General features: G+C 46.8%; 1 protein-coding gene across 3 annotated transcripts in view; it reads right to left on the reverse strand.

The window, feature by feature from the left end:
- The window catches only part of LOC137302343 (CD209 antigen-like protein C), a 47,681-nt gene that overhangs the window by 18,997 nt on the left and 8,069 nt on the right, over positions 1-20,615 (reverse strand). For 2 of the 3 annotated variants that reach the window (XM_067971978.1, XM_067971980.1), the window contains exon 3: positions 15,418-15,679. In XM_067971978.1, the coding sequence (XP_067828079.1) occupies positions 15,418-15,505 (88 nt within the window). In that variant the 5' untranslated portion in view covers positions 15,506-15,679. Of the gene's footprint in view, positions 1-9,411; positions 9,464-15,417; positions 15,680-20,615 lie in introns of those variants that run through there. The other variant, XM_067971979.1, reaches the window with a different exon arrangement.

Here is a 20,615-nt window from a genome sequence, read left to right on the forward strand (position 1 = left end):
TTATCACACCATTAAAATCGGTACTTAGACTGAAATGGACAAGCCCTAACTTTCTGTGGTGAGTTTAGTTCCTATCACCCACACAAATACAGGAACTTCACACTGTTCAATGTATTTGAACAGTGAGTCAGACAGCGAGATTCTGTTTCGTGAAGTCAACGGTGGAGCGGCGCATCTCGGACAGCAACTCCCCGATTTTCCCATTTAACCACGCATCTGCCCCTCGCCTGAAATTGCCGTGCGATTTATGGATGAGTGATGGAAGGTGTCGTCGACAGTGCTATCAAGTGGCACTTACTCACCAATAACCTGCTCACCGATGCTCAGTTTGGGTTCCACCAGGACCACTCGGCTCCAGACCTCATTACAGCCTTGGTCCAAACATGGACAAAAGAGCTGAATTCCAGAGGTGAGGTGAGAGTGACTGCCCTCCCTTGACATCAAGGCAGCATTTGACCGAGTGTGGCACCAAGGAGCCCGAGTAAAATTGATGTCAATGGGAATCGGAGGAAAAATCTCCAGTGGCTGGAGTCATACCTAGCACAACTTGGTGTTGTAAAGTTGTTTACAAAGGAAGATGGCAGTGGTTGTTGGAGGCCAATCATCTCAGCCCCAGGACATTGCTGCAGGAGTTCTTCAGGGCAGTGTCCAAGGCCCAACCATCTTCAGTTGCTTCATCACTGACCTTCCATCCATCATAAGGTCAGAAATGGGGATGTTCGCTGATGATTGCACAGTGTTCAGTTCCATTCGCAACCCTTCAGATAATGAAGCAGTCCGTGTCCGCATGCAGCAAGACCTGGACAACATCCAGGCTTGGGCTGATAAGTGGCAAGTAACATTCGCGCCAGATAAGTGCCAGACCATCTCCAACAAGAGAGAGTCTAACCACCTCCCCTTGACATTCAACGGCATTACCATCGCTGATTCCCCCACCATCAACATCCTGGGGGTCACCATTGACCAGAAACTTAACTGGACCAGCCACATAAATACTGTGGCTACGAGAGCAGGTCAGAGGCTGGGTATTCTGCGGTAAGTGAATCACCTCCTGACTCCCCACAGCCTTTCCACCATCGACAAAGCACAAGTCAGGAGTGTGATGGATGAGTGCAGCTCCAACAACACTCAAGAAGCTCGACGCTATCCAGGACAAAGCAGCCCGCTTGATTGGCACCCCATCCACCACCTTGAACATTCACTCTCTCCACCACCGGCGCACAGTGGCTGCAGTGTGTACCATCCACAGGATGCACTGCAGCAACTCGCCAAGGATTCTTCGACAGCACCTCCCAAACCCACAACCTCGACCACCTAGAAGGACAAGGGCAGCAGGTACATGGGAACAACACCAACTGCATGTTCCCCTCCAAGTCACACACCATCCCGACATGGAAATATATCGCCGTTCCTTCATCATCGCTGGGTCAAAATCCTGGAACTCCCTCCCTAACAGCACTGTGGGAGAACCTTCACCACACGGACTGCAGCAGTTCAAGAAGGTGGCTCACCACCACCTTCTCAAGGGCAATTAGGGATGGGCAATAAATGCCGGCCTTGCCAGCGACGCCCAGATCCCATGAATGAACAAAAAAAAATGCATAAATAATGGTGAGCATCATCAGCCTCACCGTTATTTGGGCAGTAAATTCTGACCCATTACGTTTCTATTACAATTTCTCAAAAGCCAAGTTCACGCTCTCCCTTGTCTGGTTGATCTTCCTAGCTGTGCACATCACATCCTCACTCATCTGGCTTATCTTCACATCTGTCTCCAACACCACCTTATTCATCTAGATCTGCTTCTCACCCACCAAGGAACATTGTCACTTTCCGAGTTCATCTCATATCTAGGTTACTTTCTCTCTTGTAATAGTTGCCCTTCAAGGGATGTCCAGCGCACCCTCTCCCCTGTCCAGCGCGCCCTCTCCCCTGTCCAGCGCGCCCTCTCCCCTGTCCAGCGCGCCCTCTCCCCTGTCCAGCGCGCCCTCTCCCCTGTCCAGCGCGCCCTCTCCCCTGTCATAAGAACATAAGAACATAAGAAATAGGAGCAGGAGTAGGCCAATCGGCCCCTCGAGCCTGCTCCGCCATTCAATAAGATCATGGCTGATCTGATCCTAACCTCAAATCTAAATTCATGTCCAATTTCCTGCCCGCTCCCCGTAACCCCTAATTCCCTTTACTTCTAGGAAACTGTCTATTTCTGTTTTAAATTTATTTAATGATGTCGCTTCCACAGCTTCCTGGGGCAGCAAATTCCACAGACCTACTACCCTCTGAGTGAAGAAGTTTCTCCTCATCTCAGTTTTGAAAGAGCAGCCCCTTATTCTAAGATTATGCCCCCTAGTTCTAGTTTCACCCATCCTTGGGAACATCCTGACCGCATCCACCCGATCAAGCCCCTTCACAATCTTATATGTTTCAATAAGATCGCCTCTCATTCTTCTGAACTCCAATGAGTAGAGTCCCAATCTACTCAACCTCTCCTCATATGTCCACCCCCTCATCCCCGGGATTAACCGAGTGAACCTTCTTTGTACTGCCTCGAGAGCAAGTATGTCTTTTCTTAAGTATGGAGACCAAAACTGTATGCAGTATTCCAGGTGCGGTCTCACCAATACCTTATATAACTGCAGCAATACCTCCCTGTTTTTATATTCTATCCCCCTAGCAATAAAAGCCAACATTCCGTTGGCCTTCTTGATCACCTGCTGCACCTGCAAACTAACTTTTTGATTTTCTTGCACTAGGACCCCCAGATCCCTTTGTACTGCAGTATTTTCCAGTTTCTCGCCATTAAGATAATAACTTGCTCTCTGATTTTTCCTGCCAAAGTGCAGAACCTCACATTTTCCAATATTGTATTGCATCAAAAGGCGGGATTTCAGAGCGCTGAGAACAGCTGAGAGGAGCCGAGCTGAGCGGAGGGAGCGTCCGATAAAAGGCGGGATTTCAGAGGGAGCTGCGACCGAGTTCGAAGTGACGTCAGGAATCAGATCGGGACGCGACACAGGGGAGGCACCTGATTGGTGAGTAGGTTCAGGTGAGTATTTCTACTTATCTACAGTAACTAAAGTAAAAAGAAAGGGAAGGTCTGCAGGTCTTATAGGAAGTAGCATTTTTTTTAGTGAATCAAGGTCCCTAGTGCAGTTAACATTCACTAAATTAAGAACAATTTAAAGGAGTAAACTCCTTAAAGGGAGTGGTAAGTAGTTTTTCTTTCCTTTTTTTCTCTTGACATTGTAGTTGTTGTTAAGCTAACTTAAGGGTTAAGTCATGGCAGGAGATCCCACAGCCGTGTCATGTTCCTCTTGTGGGATGTGGGAATTCAGGGATCCTTCCTGTATCCCTGATTCCTTCACCTGCGGGAAGTGTGTCCAGCTGCAGCTATTGTTTGACCGCTTGACGGCTCTGGAGCTGCGGATGGACTCACTTTGGAGCATCCGCGATGCTGAGAAAGTCGTGGATAGCACGTTCAGTGAGTTGGTCACACCACAGATAAAAATTACTGAGGGAGATAGTGAATGGGTGACCAACAGACAGAGGAAGAGTAGGAAGGCAGTGCAGGGGTCCCCTGCGGTCATCTCCCTCCAAAACAGGTATACCGTTTTGGATACTGTTGGGGGAGATGGCTCACCAGGGGAAGGTGGCAGTGGCCAGGTTCATGGCACCGTGGCTGGCTCTGCTGCACAGGAGGGCAGGAAAAAGAGTGGCAGAGCTATAGTGATAGGGGACTCGATTGTAAGGGGAATAGACAGGCGTTTCTGCGGACGCAACCGAGACTCCAGGATGGTATGTTGCCTCCCTGGTGCAAGGGTCAAGGATGTCTCGGAGCGGCTGCAGGACATTCTGGAGGGGGAGGGTGAACAGCCAGTTGTCGTGGTGCATATAGGCACCAACGATATAGGTAAAAAACAGGATGAGGTCCTACAAGCTGAATTTAGGGAGTTAGGAGTTAAACTAAAGAGTAGGACCTCAAGGGTAGTAATCTCAGGATTGCTACCAGTGCCACGGGCTAGTCAGAGTAGGAATGACAGGATAGCTAGGATGAATACGTGGCTTGAGAGATGGTGCAAGAGGGAGGGATTCAAATTCCTGGGACATTGGAACCGGTTCTAGGGGAGGTGGGACCAGTACAAATTGGACGGTCTGCATCTGGGCAGGACTGGAACCAATGTCCTAGGGGGAGTGTTTGCTAGTGCTGTTGGGGAGGATTTAAACTAATATGGCAGGGGGATGGGAACCGATGCAGGAAGTCAGTGGGAAATAAAGTGGTGACAGAAACAAAAGGCAGTAAGGGAGAGTGTACAGAACATGACCGGACAGATGGTCTGAGAAAGCAGGGCAAAGACCAAGGGAAGTCTAGATTAAACTGCATTTATTTCAATGCAAGAAGTCTGATGGGCAAGGCAGATGAACTCAGGGCATGGATGGGTACATGGGACTGGGATGTTATAGCTATTACTGAAACATGGCTAAGGGAGGGGCAGGACTGGCAGCTCAATGTTCCAGGGTACAGATGCTATAGGAAAGATAGAGCAGGAGGTAAGAGAGGAGGGGGAGTTGCGTTCTTGATTAGGGAGAACATCACTGCAGTAGTGAGAGGGGATATATCCGAGGGTTCGCCCACTGAGTCTATATGGGTAGAACTGAAAAATAAGAAGGGAGAGATCACTTTGATAGGATTGTACTACAGACCCCCAAATAGTCAACGGGAAATTGAGGAGCAAATATGTAAGGAGATTACAGACAGCTGCAAGAAAAATAGGGTGGTAATAGTAGGGGACTTTAACTTTCCCAACATTGACTGGGACAGCCATAGCATTAGGGGCTTGGATGGAGAGAAATTTGTTGAGTGTATTCAGGAGGAATTTCTCATTCAGTATGTGGATGGCCCGACGAGAGAGGGGGCAAAACTTGACCTCCTCTTGGGAAATAAGGAAGGGCAGGTGACAGAAGTGTTAGTGAGGGATCACTTTGGGACCAGTGATCATAATTCTATTAGTTTTAAGATAGCTACGGAGAAGGATAGGTCTGGCCCAAAAGTTAAAATTCTAAATTGGGGAAAGGCCAATTTTGATGGTATTAGACAGGAACTTTCAGAAGTTGATTGGGAGAGTCTGTTGGCAGGCAAAGGGACATCTGGTAAGTGGGAGGCTTTCAAAAGTGTGTTAACCAGGGTTCAGGGTAAGCACATTCCTTATAAAGTGAAGGGCAAGGCTGGTAGAAGTAGGGAACCTTGGATGACTCGGGAGATTGAGGCCCTAGTCAAAAAGAAGAAGGAGGCATATGACATGCATAGGCAGCTGGGATCAAGTGGATCCCTTGAAGAGTATAGAGATTGCCGGAGTAGAGATAAGAGAGAAATCAGGAGGGCAAAAAGGGGACATGAGATTGCTTTGGCAGAAAAGGCAAAGGAGAATCCAAAGAGCTTCTACAAATACATAAAGGGCAAAAGAGTAACTAGGGAGAGAGTAGGGCCTCTTAAGGATCAACAAGGTCATCTATGTGCGGAGCCACAAGAGATGGGTGAGATCCTGAATGAATATTTCACATCGGTATTTACGGTTGAGAAAGGCATGGATGTTAGGGAACTTGGGGAAATAAATAGTGATGTCTTAAGGAGTGTACATATTACAGAGAGGGAGGTGCTGGAAGCCTTAACGCGCATCAAGGTAGATAAATCTCCGGGACCTGATGAAATGTATCCCAGGACGTTATGGGAGGTTAGGGAGGAAATTACGGGTCCCCCAGCAGAGATATTTGAATCATCCACCGCTACAGGTGAGGTGCCTGAAGATTGGAGGGTAGCAAATGTTGTGCCTTTGTTTAAGAAGGGTGGCAGGGAAAAGCCTGGGAACTACAGACCGGTGAGCCTGACATCTGTAGTGGGTAAGTTGTTAGAGGGTATTCTGAGGGACAGGATCTACAGGCATTTGGAGAGGCAGGGACTAATTAGGAACAGTCAGCATGGTTTTGTGAGAGGAAAATCATGTCTCACGAATTTGATTGAGTTTTTTGAAGGGGTAACCAAGAAGATAGATGAGGGCTGTGCAGTGGACGTGGTCTACATGGACTTCAGCAAAGCCTTTGACAAGGTACCGCATGGTAGGTTGTTACATAAGGTTAAATCTCACGGGATCCAAGGTGAGGTAGCCAATTGGATACAAAATTGGCTTGACGACAGAAGACAGGTGGTTGTAGAGGGTTGTTTTTCAAACTGGAGGCCTGTGACCAGCGGTGTGCCTCAGGGATCGGTGCTGGGTCCGCTGTTATTTGTTATTTATATTAATGATTTGGATGAGAATTTAGGAGGCATAGTTAGTAAGTTTGCAGATGACACCAAGATTGGTGGCATTGTGGACAATGAAGAAGGTTATCTAGGATTGCAACGGGATCTTGATAAATTGGGCCAGTGGGCCGATGAATGGCAGATGGAGTTTAATTTAGATAAATGTGAGGTGATGCATTTTGGTAGATCGAATCGGGCCAGGACTTACTCCGTTAATGGTAGGGCGTTGGGGAGAGTTATAGAACAAAGAGATCTAGGAGTACAGGTTCATAGCTCCTTGAAAGTGGAGTCACAGGTGGATAGGGTGGTGAAGAAGGCATTCGGCATGCTTGGTTTCATTGGTCAGAACAGTCTTGTTGAAGTTGTACAGGGCATTGGTGAGGCCACACTTGGAATACTGTGTACAGTTCTGGTCACCCTATTATAGAAAGGATATTATTAAACTAGAAAGAGTGCAGAAAAGATTTACTAGGATGCTACCGGGACTTGATGGTTTGACTTATAGGGAGAGGTTAGACAGACTGGGACTTTTTTCCCTGGAGAGTAGGAGGTTAAGGGGTGATCTTATAGAAGTCTATAAAATAATGAGGGGCATAGATAAGGTAGATAGTCAAAATCTTTTCCCAAAGCTAGGGGAGTCTATAACGAGGGGGCATAGATTTAAGGTGAGAGGGGAGAGATACAAAAGGGTCCAGAGGGGCAATTTTTTCACTCAAAGGGTGGTGAGTGTCTGGAACGAGCTGCCAGAGGCAGTAGTAGAGGCGGGTACAATTTTGTCTTTTAAAAAGCATTTGGACAGTTACATGGGTAAGATGGGTATCGAGGGATATGGGCCAAGTGCAGGAAATTGGGACTAGCTTAGTGGTATAAACTGGGCGACATGGACATGTTGGGCCGAAGGGCCTGTTTCCATGTTGTAACTTCTATGATCTATGATCTGCCAAATCTCCGCCCACTCACCCAGTCTGTCTATATCCCCTTGTAGGTTTTTTATGTCCTCCTCACTCTCTACTTTCCCTCCCATCTTTGTATCATCTGCAGACTTTGATATGTTACACTTGGTCCCCTCCTCCAAATCATTAATATAGATTGTAAAGAGTTGGGGACCCAGCACCGACCCCTGCGGAACACCACTGGCTACAGGTTGCCAGTCCGAGAATGTACCATTTATCCCAACTCTCTGCTTCCTGTTAGATAACCAATCCTCCACCCATGCCAGAATATTACCCCCAATCCAGTGATTCTTTATCTTGAGCAATAATCTTTTATGTGGCACCTTGTCGAATGCCTTCTGGAAGTCCAAATACACTACGTCCACTGGTTCCCCTTTGTCCAGCGCGCCCTCTCCCCTGTCCAGTGCACATTCTCTCTTGTCTAGTTCACCTTCTGAACATTTATGCCTCACCTTCTCATCTATCCAGTTCACCTCCTCACTTGTTTTGTTCTCCTGCCCATCTATTGAATTCACCTCATCACCAGCTCAGATTCCAGACTCTCAAATTCACCTTCTCACTTGTGTAGTTCAACATCTCACCTGTATAGGCCTCCTCCTCCCTCGTCTATTTCACCTTCACGTTGTCTATTTCACCGTCTCACTTTACTAATTCAATATCTCACGTGTAGACCAGACTGATTTGTGGGCAGGGTCCTTCTGTGAAACGATTGTTTTTTTTCACGACAATCTGGAAGCTTTCCTGGCTATTTGGGCCTGTTGCACAAATTCCCAGATTGATTGAATTGAATTTAAACATTTTGTCCTGGTGAGATTTCAGTTCCTGATCTCTAGGTTTCTAGCTCAGAACCATAACCACTGGGCTCCCGTTTACCTTCTCAACTGCCCTGTTCACCATCGCACTCGTCTTCTTCACCTTCTCACCTGCTAATTCACCTTATTACTGACCAGTTTATCTACTCACCTGAACAGTTCACATACTCACCTGTTAATTCACCTTCTCACCTGCTTAGTTTATCATTTCACCAGTCTGTTCAATCTTATCTCTTGTCTTGTTCACTTTCTCACTTGGCTAGTTCACTCTCTCACTTGCCTTGTTCAACTTCTCATTCTCCAGTTGACTTTATAACTGGTTCCTTGGGCTGACAAGTTAACTGGATGACGACACAGATCCAGTCACGCAGCCACTTTCTCCCACCTCCACCTAATCTAGAGATTTCAGGTAAGACTGTGGATTGGGTGGAGCGATTCCCGTATCCAGGATCACTGATCCACGAGTCATGTTGAAGCATCCCAGAAATATTACATAGAATTTACAAAACAGAAACTGGCCATTTCGCCCAACTGGTCTGTGCTGGTGTTTATGCTCCACACGAGCCTCCTCCCACCCTATTTCATCTAACCTTATCAGCACGTCCTTCTATTCCTTTCTCCCTCATGTATTTATCTAGCTTCCGTTTAAATGCATCTATGCTATTCGCCTCAATATCCCATGTGGTGGTAAGTTCCACATTCTAACCACTCTCTGGGTAAAGAAGTTTCTCCAGAATTCTTTGCTGGATTTATTAGACACTATCTTATATTTATGGCCCCCACAAGTGGAAACATCTTCTCTACGACCACCCTATCAAACCCCTTCATAATTATAAAGACCTCGATTAGATCAAATACGATGCAGAACTGCTCTGATGCGCCAGGTGATGGTGGACATGGTCAAGAAAATATGGTCATCACATCTTCCGCTTCCAACAAAACTTGGCCTGTATCAAATCTGCATCACACCAGTTCTCCTGTATACATCAGAGACTTGAACCGTTTCACAAGCCCACCAGGCAAACATTGATGCAGTGGGCCAGTGGCATATTCGGTGGTTAGTCAGGTCAGCAATATGACCTTCCCTAGGTGTCATAAGGCGTTAATCGCTGTTTGGGCACATGGCCAGGTTTGACGGCATACGACACCTCGAGGAAACTCAGCCTGTCCTCTGAAGACCCGGAAAGGCCCCCCTGGAAGAAGCACTTGGTTCTCATCGGTCACAGTTTACCTCAGGTCCCAGAATACAGGGATCTTCTCCACCCTGAGGAGAGCCACGGCCCGTGATAGGTGGAGTTGAATGATTCAGCAAGCAATGCCCTGAGGAGCCTTCTGCAATCGTCATCATGCTCACCGTCTACATTTGTCTTGTTCGCCATCTCAGCTGCATCGTTCACCTATTCACTAGAAAATTTCACCTTGTCACTTAATCTAGTTCACCTTCTGTTCTGTCTTGTTCACTTTCTCACTTGTCTTGTTCACGTTCTCCCTTTTCTAGCTCACCTTCTCACTATTCAAGTTCATCTGCTCATCTGTATCAATCACCTTCTCACCAGAATAGGCCTCACACTAAACTGGTTAGTTCACCTTCTCACCGGAATAGGCCTCACACTAAACTGGTTAGTTCACCTTCTCACCGGAATAGGCCTCACACTAAACTGGTTACTTCACCTTCTCACCGGAATAGGCCTCACACTAAACTGGTTAGTTCACCTTCTCACCGGAATAGGCCTCACACTAAACTGGTTAGTTCACCTTCTCACCGGAATAGGCCTCACACTGAACTGGTTAGTTCACCTTCTCACCGGAATAGGCCTCACACTAAACTGGTTGATTAGCGGGCAGCAGCATTTTTCTTTTTATTTGCCAGGGGGATGGGCACCAGGATGTAGAACTGGAAAGGAGAAACAAGGTGCACAAAGGATTGGGAGCGACAGATCGCACTAGGTTAAGAAATAGTACAGTATTAGATAGGATCAGACTAAGAGAGAATACAAGATAGGTTCGCAGTGCATGTGTGTAAACACACCACAAGGTTGGTGAGCTACAGGCACAAATAGCCACGTGGGAATATGATGTTATGACGATAACGGAGACCTGGTTCAATAAAGGGCAGGATTGGGTACTAAATACTCCGGGATACAAAGTGTTCAGGAAAGAAAGGAGGGGAGTGGCAGTATTCATTAAGGAGAATATTGCAGTGCTGGAGAGAGAGGATGTCCTGGAGGGGTCAAGGACAGAATCTATTTGGTTAGAGTTAAGAAACAGTAGAGGTGCCATTACACTACTGGGTGTATTCTATAGGCCACCAACTAGTGGGAAGGATATAGAGAAGCAAATTTGCAGGGAAATTACAGAGAGGTGCACGAGCCATAGAGCAGTGATAATGGGGGACTTCAATTATCCTAATATAGACTGGGATAGTAACAGTGTGAAGGGCAAAGAGGGGGGGAAGAATTTCTGAAGTGCGTTTAGGAGAACTTTCTTGATCAGTAAGTTTCCGGCCCAACGAGGAGGGAGGCATTGCTGGATCTGGTTCTGGGGAATGAGGTGGGTCAAGTGGAGCAAGTGTCGGTAGGGGAACAGTGGCCATAGTATCATAATGTTTAGATTATCAATCGAAAAGGACAAGGAGCAATCGAGAGTAAAAATACTCAATTGAAGGAGGGCCAATTTCAGTGGTTTGAGAATGGATTGAGTAAATTGGAATCAAAGATTGGCAGGTAAAACTGTAATTGAACAATGGGCGGCCTTTAAGGAGCAGATGGTTCAGGTACATTCCCACGAGGGGGAAAAGGTAGGGCAACGAAAGTCAGAGCTCCCTGGATGACGAAAGAGAGAGAGAGAGAAAGATGAAGCAGAAAAAGGGGGCGTATCACAGATGTCAGGTTGATAATACAAGTGAGAACCAGGCTGAATATAGAAAGTTCCTTTTTCACTTCCCCTCTGAAATAAGAGGGACAAAGAGAAGTATGAGAATAGACTGGCAACTAACATAAAAGGGAATCCAAAAGTCTTCTATAGGCATATAAATAGTAAACAGGTCATCAGAGGAGGGCTGGGGCCGATAAGGGACCAAAAAGGAGATCAACTTATGGAGGCAGAGGGCATGGCTGAGGTACTAAGTAAGTACTTTGTATTTGTCTTTACCAAGGAAGAAGATGCTGCCAAAGTCTCAGCAAAAGAGAAGGTAGTTGAGATATTGGATGGGCTAAAAATTGATCAAGAGGTGATGCTAGAAAGGCTAGCTGTACTTAAAGTAGATAAGTCACCAGTCCAGATGGGATGCATCCTCGGTTGCTGAGGAAAGTAAGGGTGGAAACTGCAGAGGTTCTGGCCATAATCTTCCAATCATCCTTAGATATGGAATGGTGCCACAGGACTGGAGATTTGCAAAGGATAAACCCAGCAACAACATGCCAGTCAGTTTAAGCTCGGTGGTGGGGAAACTTTTAGAAGTGATAATCTGGCACAAAATTAACAGTCACTTGGACAAGTGTGGATTAATTAAGGAAAGCCAGCACGGATTTGTTAAAGACAAATCGTGTTTAACTAACTTGATTGAGTTTTTTGATGAGGTAACAGAGAGGGTCGATGAGGGCAATGCGGTTGATGTGGTGTATATGGACTTCCAAAAGGCATTTGACAAAGTGCTGCATAATGGGCTTGTCAGAAAAGTTGACGACCATGGAATAAAAGTGGCGATGGCAGCATGGATATGAAATTGGCTAAGTGACAGGAAACAGATAGTAGTGGTGAACGGTTATTTTTCAGACTGGAGGAAGGTGTACAGCAGTGTTCACCAGGGGTCAGTACTAGGACCACTGCTTTTCTTGATATATATTAATGACTTGGACTTGGGTGCACAGGGTATAATTTCAAAATTTGCAGATGACACAAAACTTGGAAGGGTAGTGAACAGTGAGGAGGATAGTGATAGACTTCAAGAGGATATAGACAGGCTGGTGGAATGGGCGGACACGTGGCAGATGAAATTTAACGCAAAGAAGTGCAAAGTGATACATTTTGGTAGGAAGAACGAGGAGAGGCAAAATAAACTGAAGGGTACAATTCGAAAGAGGGTGCAGGAACAGAGAGACCTGGGGGTATATGTGCACAAATCGCTGAAGGTGGCAGGGCACGTTGAGAAAGTGGTTAAAAAACCATAGGGGATCCTAGGCTTTATAAATAGAGGCATAGAGTACAAAAGCAAGGAAGTTATGATGAACCTTTATAAAGCACTGGTTCAGCTACAACTGGAGTTTTGTGTCCAATTCTGAGCACCGGACCTTAGGAAGGATGTGTCGGCCTTAGTGAGGGTGCAGAAAAGATTTACCAGAATGGTTCCAGGGATGAAACACGGGGTAAAAAACACAGGAAACCTCAGCTGGCCCGGATATGGAAAGGATTGACAGATTGATAGCTCTTTCTCAATTCTGTGGGTGATGGTGCATGGCCGTTCTTAGTTGGTGGAGCGATTTGATTGGTTAATTCCGATAACGAATGAGACTCCTCCAAGCTAAATAGTTACTTGACCCTCGAGCGGCTGCGGATGCTGAGTCAATGAATATAGTCAAGGCTGAGATGGATAGATTTTTGGACTCTAGGGGAATCAAGGGATGTGGGGATCAGGCGGGAACGCAGAGTTGAGGTCGAAGATCAGCCATGATCTGATTGAATGGCAGAGCAGGCTCGAGGGGCCGTATGGCTTTTTTCTCATTCGCTCATGGGATATGGGCGTCGCAGGCAAGGCCAGGATTTATTGCCCATCCCTAATTGCCCTTGAGGAGGTGGTGGTAAGCCACCTTCTTGAACCGCTGCTGTCCGTGTGGTGAAGGTTCTCCCACAGTGCTGTTAGGGAGGGAGTTCCAGGATTTTGACCCAGCGACGATGAAGGAACGGTGATTTTTCCCAAGTCGGGATGGTGTGTGACTATGGTGGTGGGGGGGGGGGGTGAAGAGAACGTGCAGGTGGTGTTGTTCCCATGTGCCTGCTGCTCTTGTCCTTCTGGGTGGTCGAGGTTGCGGGTTTGGGAGGTGCTGTCGAAGAAGCCTTGGCGAGTTGCTGCTGTGCATCCTGTGGATGGTACACACTGCAGCCACAGTGAACTGGTGGTGAAGGGAGTGAATGTTTCGGGTGGTGGATGGAGTGCCAATCAAGCGGGCTGCTTTGTCCTGGATGGTGTCGAGCTTCTTGAGTGTTGTTGGAGCTGCACTCATCCAGGCAAGTGGAGAATATTCCATCACACGCCTTGTAGATGGCGGAAAGGCTTTGGGGAGTCAGGAGGTGAGTCAGCCGCCGCAGAATACCCAGTCTCTGACCTGCTCTAGTAGCCACAGTATTGATGTGGCTGGTCCAGTTAAGTTTCTGGTCAATGGTGACCCCCAGCTTACTCCTGCTCTTATTTCTTATGTTTCTATGTGGGACTTCAGTTACATGAATAGACTGGACGAGTTGGGTTTGTTCTCCTTATAGCAGTGAAGGTTGAGAGGAGATTTGATGGAGATGTTCAAAATCATCAGGGGTCTAGACAGTGTCGGTAGAGAAAAGCTGTTCCCATTGGCAGAATGGTTGAGAACCACAGGACACAGATTTAAGGTAATTGGCAAAAGAACCAAAAGCGACATTAGGAAAAGCATTTTTACCCAGCGATTGGTTATGATCTGGAATAAACTGCCTGAATGGGTGGTGGAGGCGGATTCAATCATGGCTTTCAAAAGGGAATGGGATAAGTACTTGAAAGAAAAAGAATCTCGGGGCTACGGGGAAAGGGCGGTGGTGTGGGGCGAGCTGGACTGCTCGTGCAGAGAGCCAGCACGGACTCGACAGGCCAAATGGCCTCCTTCTGTGTTGTAACCATTCTATGATTCTATTTGCAAATTAGGATTCTTTTCTAAACCAGTTGTGAAATAATGAGCAGTCGGTAAGCAAATTATAGAACGTTTATAGTAAATGTGCTGCAACTTCACTTTGTTCTGCTGTGTCCCAGGAAACTTCTGTTTTAAACCATGAACATACAATTAAATCAGGAAGTCACTGCAGCCCACAAGAGAGTTAGGGGAAACAACGATTGCCGCAAGTTCCTGGTTCTGTACAAAATTAACGTCCAAAACAAGATTGTCACCAAGATAAGGTTCACTTCAGTCACAAAAGGCTGTGGCTACTGTTCCTGGTAGTGAATGATACTGAGGCTCAGGATGATACCGGGGTTTAGAGGGTTAAATTATGACGACAGGTTGTATCAACTCGGCTTGTATTCCCTGGAGTATAGAAGATTGAGGGGTGATCAGATCGAGGTGTTTAAAATATTAAGAGGATTTGATAGGGTAGATACGGAGGAACTATTTACTCTGATGAGGGAAATCAAGAACAAGGAGACAATCTTAAAATTAGAGCTAGGCAATTCAGGAGCGAAATCAGGAAGCACCTTTGAACACAAAGGGTGGTAGAAATCTGGAACTCTCTCCCCCAAAAGGCTGTTGATGCTCGGACAAACGGGGATTTGAAGACTGACATTTTTGTTCGGTAAGGGTATCAAGGCACATGGATCAAAGGCAGGTAAATGGAGTGGAGGCGCAGATCAGCCATGATCTAATTGAATGGCGGAGCAGGCTCGAGGGGCTGAATGGCCTACTCCTGTTTCCAATGTTCCCGTGTTCTTTTGTTCCAGTGCCGAAATTAACAAAGGTCATGGTGAACTGCAACAGGACAGCAATGCAGGGACAGCAATGTCTTACTGAGAATAATCACTGCTTGAAATATAGTGCCAGATTGAGTTACTATTTACACACAAACATATATATTTAAAATACTTAAAATACCCCACCACCCAAAAACCCTCCTTTACCCTCAGCTCAATCAGATCTGAACATTGTTTTAGTGACATCGGTGATGTTTCTGGTCGCTGGCCTGAGCGGTCATTCTTCCTGTAGGAGCCGGTCAGTGAGCGTTGTCTGAATATTTAAGCCTGAGGGAATCCCGACCAATGCAGCTCCCATTAGGGCCTCTCACCCACTGTTTCCTGCCAGAGTAACTGGATGGCAAACCCACAGCTCCAATCCTCGCTCACCCTCCTCCCTAAAACAAGAGCCCTCCGATCCTTAATATTTCGCTGTCAGGACCGTGTCCCGGATCAGCAAACTCTGAGGAGAACAGGCTTCCGACCTGGAACCTCCGTGGCCCTTTGTGACTTCGGTGCCACTCCGACACTCTCAAGAATCTCAGAGATAAACTGGCACGAGTTCAAAAGGTGAGAATAAAATGGGACATTCCTGTCCGCAGAGCATCACAGTGAAACTAAAATAACAGCCTGGTCACATTAAAGCTACGTTACTATTGACTGAACAGGTGGGTCAGGTACCTGCATTGCTGGGAGAAGGTGCTGGAAGTTGTTGCTTCAGAGAAGATTGAGAGAACTTCAGTTCTGCATAAGTGATATCAGCTTCCATTCCGCCGATCAGCCTGCAGCATCTGTGAAGCTGTATTGTTGAGGGGCGGTGTGATAGTGAACAGTGTCAGACAGGATGGGATGTTAGTCAGAGGCGGGGTTCACTATTTCTCCTTTTCTCTCCTATGCTGAAGATGTGACGGGTTTTTGGAGGTTTTACAAGTGTCTCGAACATCTGTTGCAGCAGAGATCAGTTTTGTTTCGTTGAAATGTAACAGAACACGGTTATAATTATTAGATATTACTTCACAATAAACATCATGGGGGTAGAAATTCACTCGAGCGGTGGCTCAAAACCAGCGGTTCCAGGCCCCGCCCCACGTACAGTTCCATCGGCCGCGATTTTAACCCCCACCCTCCGATATTAACCCCCACCACGGCCGACCACCCCCCCGACATAAACTACCCCACCTACCCCCTCGATATTAACCCCCACCCACCAATATTAAACCCCCGCCTGCCCCCCCCGATATTAAACCCCCGCCTGCCCCCCCCCCGATATTAAACCCCTGCCACGGCCTCTCCCCCTCGATATTAACACCCCCACGTCCCCCCTCGATATTAACCCCAAACGCCTCCCCCCCACCCCGAGCCACCCACGCCCCGAATCCCCCCCCCCCCACCGTAACAGGGAACGTGACCCCACCCCACTGCGTGCGCGCTTGTCATCGGTTTCACAGTGGTGGGTTTTGTGGCGTCCGATTAGCCCAACGTGGAGAGGTGAGAAACCTCATTATGCCTCTATTTATACATTAGGAGTACAAAGGCAACAAAGTCATGATGAATCTTTATAAAACACTGCTTCGACCACAACTGGAGTATTGTGTCCAATTCTGGGCACCGCACTTCAGGAAAGGTGTGAAGGCCTTCGAGAGGGTGCAGAAAAGATTTACTGGAATGGTTCCAGGGATGAGGGTCTTCTGTTATGTGGATGGACTGGAGAAGCTGGGGTTGTTCTCCTTAGAATGGAGACGGTTGAGAGGAGATTTGATAGAAGTGTTCAAAATTATGAAAAGTTTAGATAAAGAGAAATTGTTCCCATTGGCGGAAGGGTCGAGACCAGTGCACACAGATATCAGGTGATTGGCAAAAGAACCAAAGGCAACATGAGGAAAATCTTTTTTTTAATGCAGCGAGTGATTATGGTCTGGAATGCACTGCCTGAAAGGGTGTTGGAAGCAAATTCAATCGTGGCTTTCAAAAAGGAATTGAATAAATACTTGAAGGTAAAAAAAATTGCAGGGCGACGGGGAAAGAGCGGGGGAATGGGACTAACTGGATTGCTCTTACAAAGAGCCGGCACTGGCTCGATGGGCCAAATTGCCTCCTCTGCGCTGTAACCATTCTATGATTCTGTGATTCTATGAGGTGTCATCAAATCATAGAAAGGTTACAGCATGGAAGGAGGCCGTTCAGCCCATCGATTCCATGCCGGCTCTATGAAAGAGCAATCCAGCTAGTCCCACTCCCCCGCCCTATCCCTGTAGCCCTGCATTTTTTTTTCCTTTCAAGTACTTATCCAGTTCCTTTTTGAAGGCCATGATTGAATCTGCCTCCACCACCCCCTCGGGCAGTGCATTCCAGATCCTAATCACTCGCTGTGTAAAAAAACTTTTCCTCATGTCACCTTTGGTTCTTTTGCCAATCACCTTAAATCTATGCCCTCTGGTTCTTGACCCTTCTGCCATTGGGAACAGTTTCTCTGTATCTACTCTGTCTAAACCCTTCATGATTTTGAATACCTCGATCAAATCTCCTCTCAACCGTCTCTGTTCCAAGAAGAACAGCACCAGCTTCACCAGTCTATCCAAGTAACTAAAGTCCCTCATCCTTGGAATCATTCCAGTAAATCTCTTCTGTACCCTCTCGAAGGCCTCTAAGGTCTTTCCTGAAGTGCGGTGCCCAGAACTGGACACAATACTCCAGTTGTGGCCGAACCAGTGTTTTATAAAAGGTTCATCATGACTTCCTTGTTTTTGTACTCTATGCCTCTACTTACAAAGCACAGGATCCCGTATGCTTTTTTAACCGCTTTCTCAACTGGCCCTGCCACCTTCAACAATTTTTGCACATAAACCCCCAGATCCCTCTGTTCCTGTACCCCTTTTAGAATTGTGCCCTCTAGTTTATATTGCCTCTCCTCGTTCTTCCTACCGAAATGTATCACTTCACATTTTTCCGTGTTAAATTTCATCTGCCACGTGTCCACCCACGCCACTAGCCTGTCTATATCCTCTTGAAGTCTATCACTATCCTCCTCACTGTTCACTACCCTTCAAAGTTTAGGGGTAGAGGTGGGTGTTGTCAGTTCACGTGAAGAATCGGACATTGTGTTTTCGGTTGATGTCACCGAGGGGCAGCATATGGATGAGAAACAGGAGGGGGCCAAGGATAGATCTTTGAGGAACTCCAGAGGTAACGGTTCGGGAGTGGGAAGAGAAGCCACTGCAGGCGATTCTCTGGCTATGACTGGATAGATCGGAATGGAACCAGAAAATGGCAGTCCCACCCAGCTAGACAATGGAGGAGAGGCATTGGAGGAGGATGGTGTGGTCAACCGTGTCAAAGGCTGCAGACAGGTCGAGAAGGATGAGTAGGGATAGTTCACCATGGTCACACTCGCATAGGATGTCATTTGCGACTTTATGAGGGCCGTTTCAGTGCTGCGGCAGGAGTGGAAACCTGATTGGAGGGGTTTAAACATAGGAACAGGAGTAGGCCATTCAGCCCCTCAAGCCTGTTCCAGCATTCAATTAGATCATGGCTGACCTGTATCTTAACTCCATCTACCAGGCAATGACCATCTCCAACAAGAGAGAGTCTAACCACTTCCCCTTGACATTCAACGGCATTACCATCGCCGAATCCCCCACCATCAACATCCTGGGGGTCACCATTGACCAGAAACTGAACTGGACCAGCCATATAAATACCATGGCTACAAGAGCAGGTCAGAGGCTGGGTATTCTGCGGCGAGTGACTCACCTCCTGACTCCCCAAAGCCTTTCCACAATCTACAAGGCACAAGTCAGGAGTGTGATGGAATACTCTCCACTTGCCTGGACGAGTGCAGCTCCAACAACACTCAAGAAGCTCGACACCAATACAGGACAAAGCAGCCCGCTTGATTGGCACCCCATCCACCACCCTAAATATTCACTCCCTTCATCGTCGGCGCACGTGGCTGCAGTGTGTACCATCCACAGGATGCACTGCAGCAACTCGCCAAGGCTTCTTCGACAGCACCTCCCAAACCCGTGACCTCTACCACCTAGAAGGACAAGAGCAGCAGGCACATGGGAACAACACCACCTGCACGTTCCCCTCCAAGTCACACACCATCCCGACTTGGAAATATATCGCCGTTTCTTCATTGTCGCTGGGTCAAAATCCTGGAACTCCCTTCCTAACAGCACTGTGGGAGAACCTTCACCACACGGACTGCAGCGGTTCAAGAAGACGGCTCACCACCACCTTCTCAAGGGCAATTAGGGATGGGCAATAAATGCCGGCCTCGCCAGCGACATCCACATCCCATGAACGAATAAAAAAAAAGACGCATCAGTTCCATAATCCTTAATATTCTTGCCAAACAAAAATCTATCACTCTCAGTTTTGACATTTTCAATTGACCCCCAGCCTCAATAGCTTTTTGGTGGAGATTTCCCAATTTCCACTGCCCTTTATGTGAAGAAATGCTTTCTGACATCAGCCCTAAACAGCCTAGCTCTAATTTAAAGGTTATGACCCCTTGTTCTGGACTCCCTGCCTGCCCCGCTCCCCCCACCAGAGGAAATAGTTTCTCTCTATCTACCCTATCAACTCCTTTGATCATCATAAACACCTCAATTAGATCACCCCATAATCTTCTATACTTAAGAGAATACAGGCCTAATCTATATAACCTGTCCTCAATATTAACCCTTTTAGGTCCAGTATCATTCTGGTGAATCTGCACTGCACCCACTCCAAGGTCAATACATCCTTCCTGAGGTGCACTGCCCAGAGCTGAATGCAGTCCTCCAGATGGGGTCCAACTCGAGCACTCAACAGCTATAACATAACTTCCAACCCTTTGAATTCCAGCCCTCTTGAGATAACGGCAAACATTTGAATTATTTTTAATACCTGTCCGCTGGATTTTAGTGATTTTCGTACTTGGATCCCTGAATCTCTCTGCCCATCCAGTTCCCAGCTTCTCACCATTTAGATAATATTCTGATCTATCTTTCTTAGGGCCAAAATTGATGACCCTGCACTTTCCCACGTTGAACTCCATCTGCCACCATTTTGCCCATTCGCTTAATCTATCAATGTTCTTTTGCAACTTTCTGTTCCCATCTGCATTATTAAGTGTGACCTAACTTAGTGTCATCAGCAAACTTAGATATACGGCTCTGTATTCCTTCATGCAAGTCATTTATAAATACAGTGAAAAGCTGAGGCCCCAGTACAGATCCCTGAGTGACACCACTAGTCACATCCTGACAATTTGAGCACATACCCATTATCCCTACTCTGTCTGCCACCTCCTGACCAATTCCCGATCCAAGCCAATGAGTTGCCATCAATCCCACGCGCTCTCACTTTAGTTAACTTTCTCTTATGTGGAACCTTGTCGAATGCCTTCTGGAAGTCTATTTAAATATCAACAGAGACTCCTTTATCTACCACTTTTGTTACCGCCTCATAAAACTCAACTCGGTTCATTAAACATGACTTACCCTTTACAAATCCATGCTGGCTTTCTCTGATCAGCTCATATTTGTTCAAATGCTCAGTCACTCTGTCCCTAACAAGAGATTCTAGTAACTTCCCCACTACTGATGTTAGACTAATAGGTCTGTAACTTCCTAGTTTATTTCCCCTAACCTGAAACAATGGAGTAAAATTGGCAGTTTTCCAATCCAAGGGAACAATTCCTGAATCAAGAGAGTTTTGGAAGATCTTGAAGCATCAACAATTTCCTCACCTACACTGGGATGGAAACCATCGGGTCCTGGGGTTGTGGGAGAGATGGGCACAGATAACAGAAAAGATGGAGAGAGAGTCTGTGTGTTTAATGGAATTGGTGGAGAGAGAGTCTGTGTGTACAATGGAATTGGTGGAGA

This window comes from Heptranchias perlo, chromosome 35 (genome assembly GCF_035084215.1).
Source record: "Heptranchias perlo isolate sHepPer1 chromosome 35, sHepPer1.hap1, whole genome shotgun sequence".
Taxonomy (NCBI): domain Eukaryota; kingdom Metazoa; phylum Chordata; class Chondrichthyes; order Hexanchiformes; family Hexanchidae; genus Heptranchias; species Heptranchias perlo.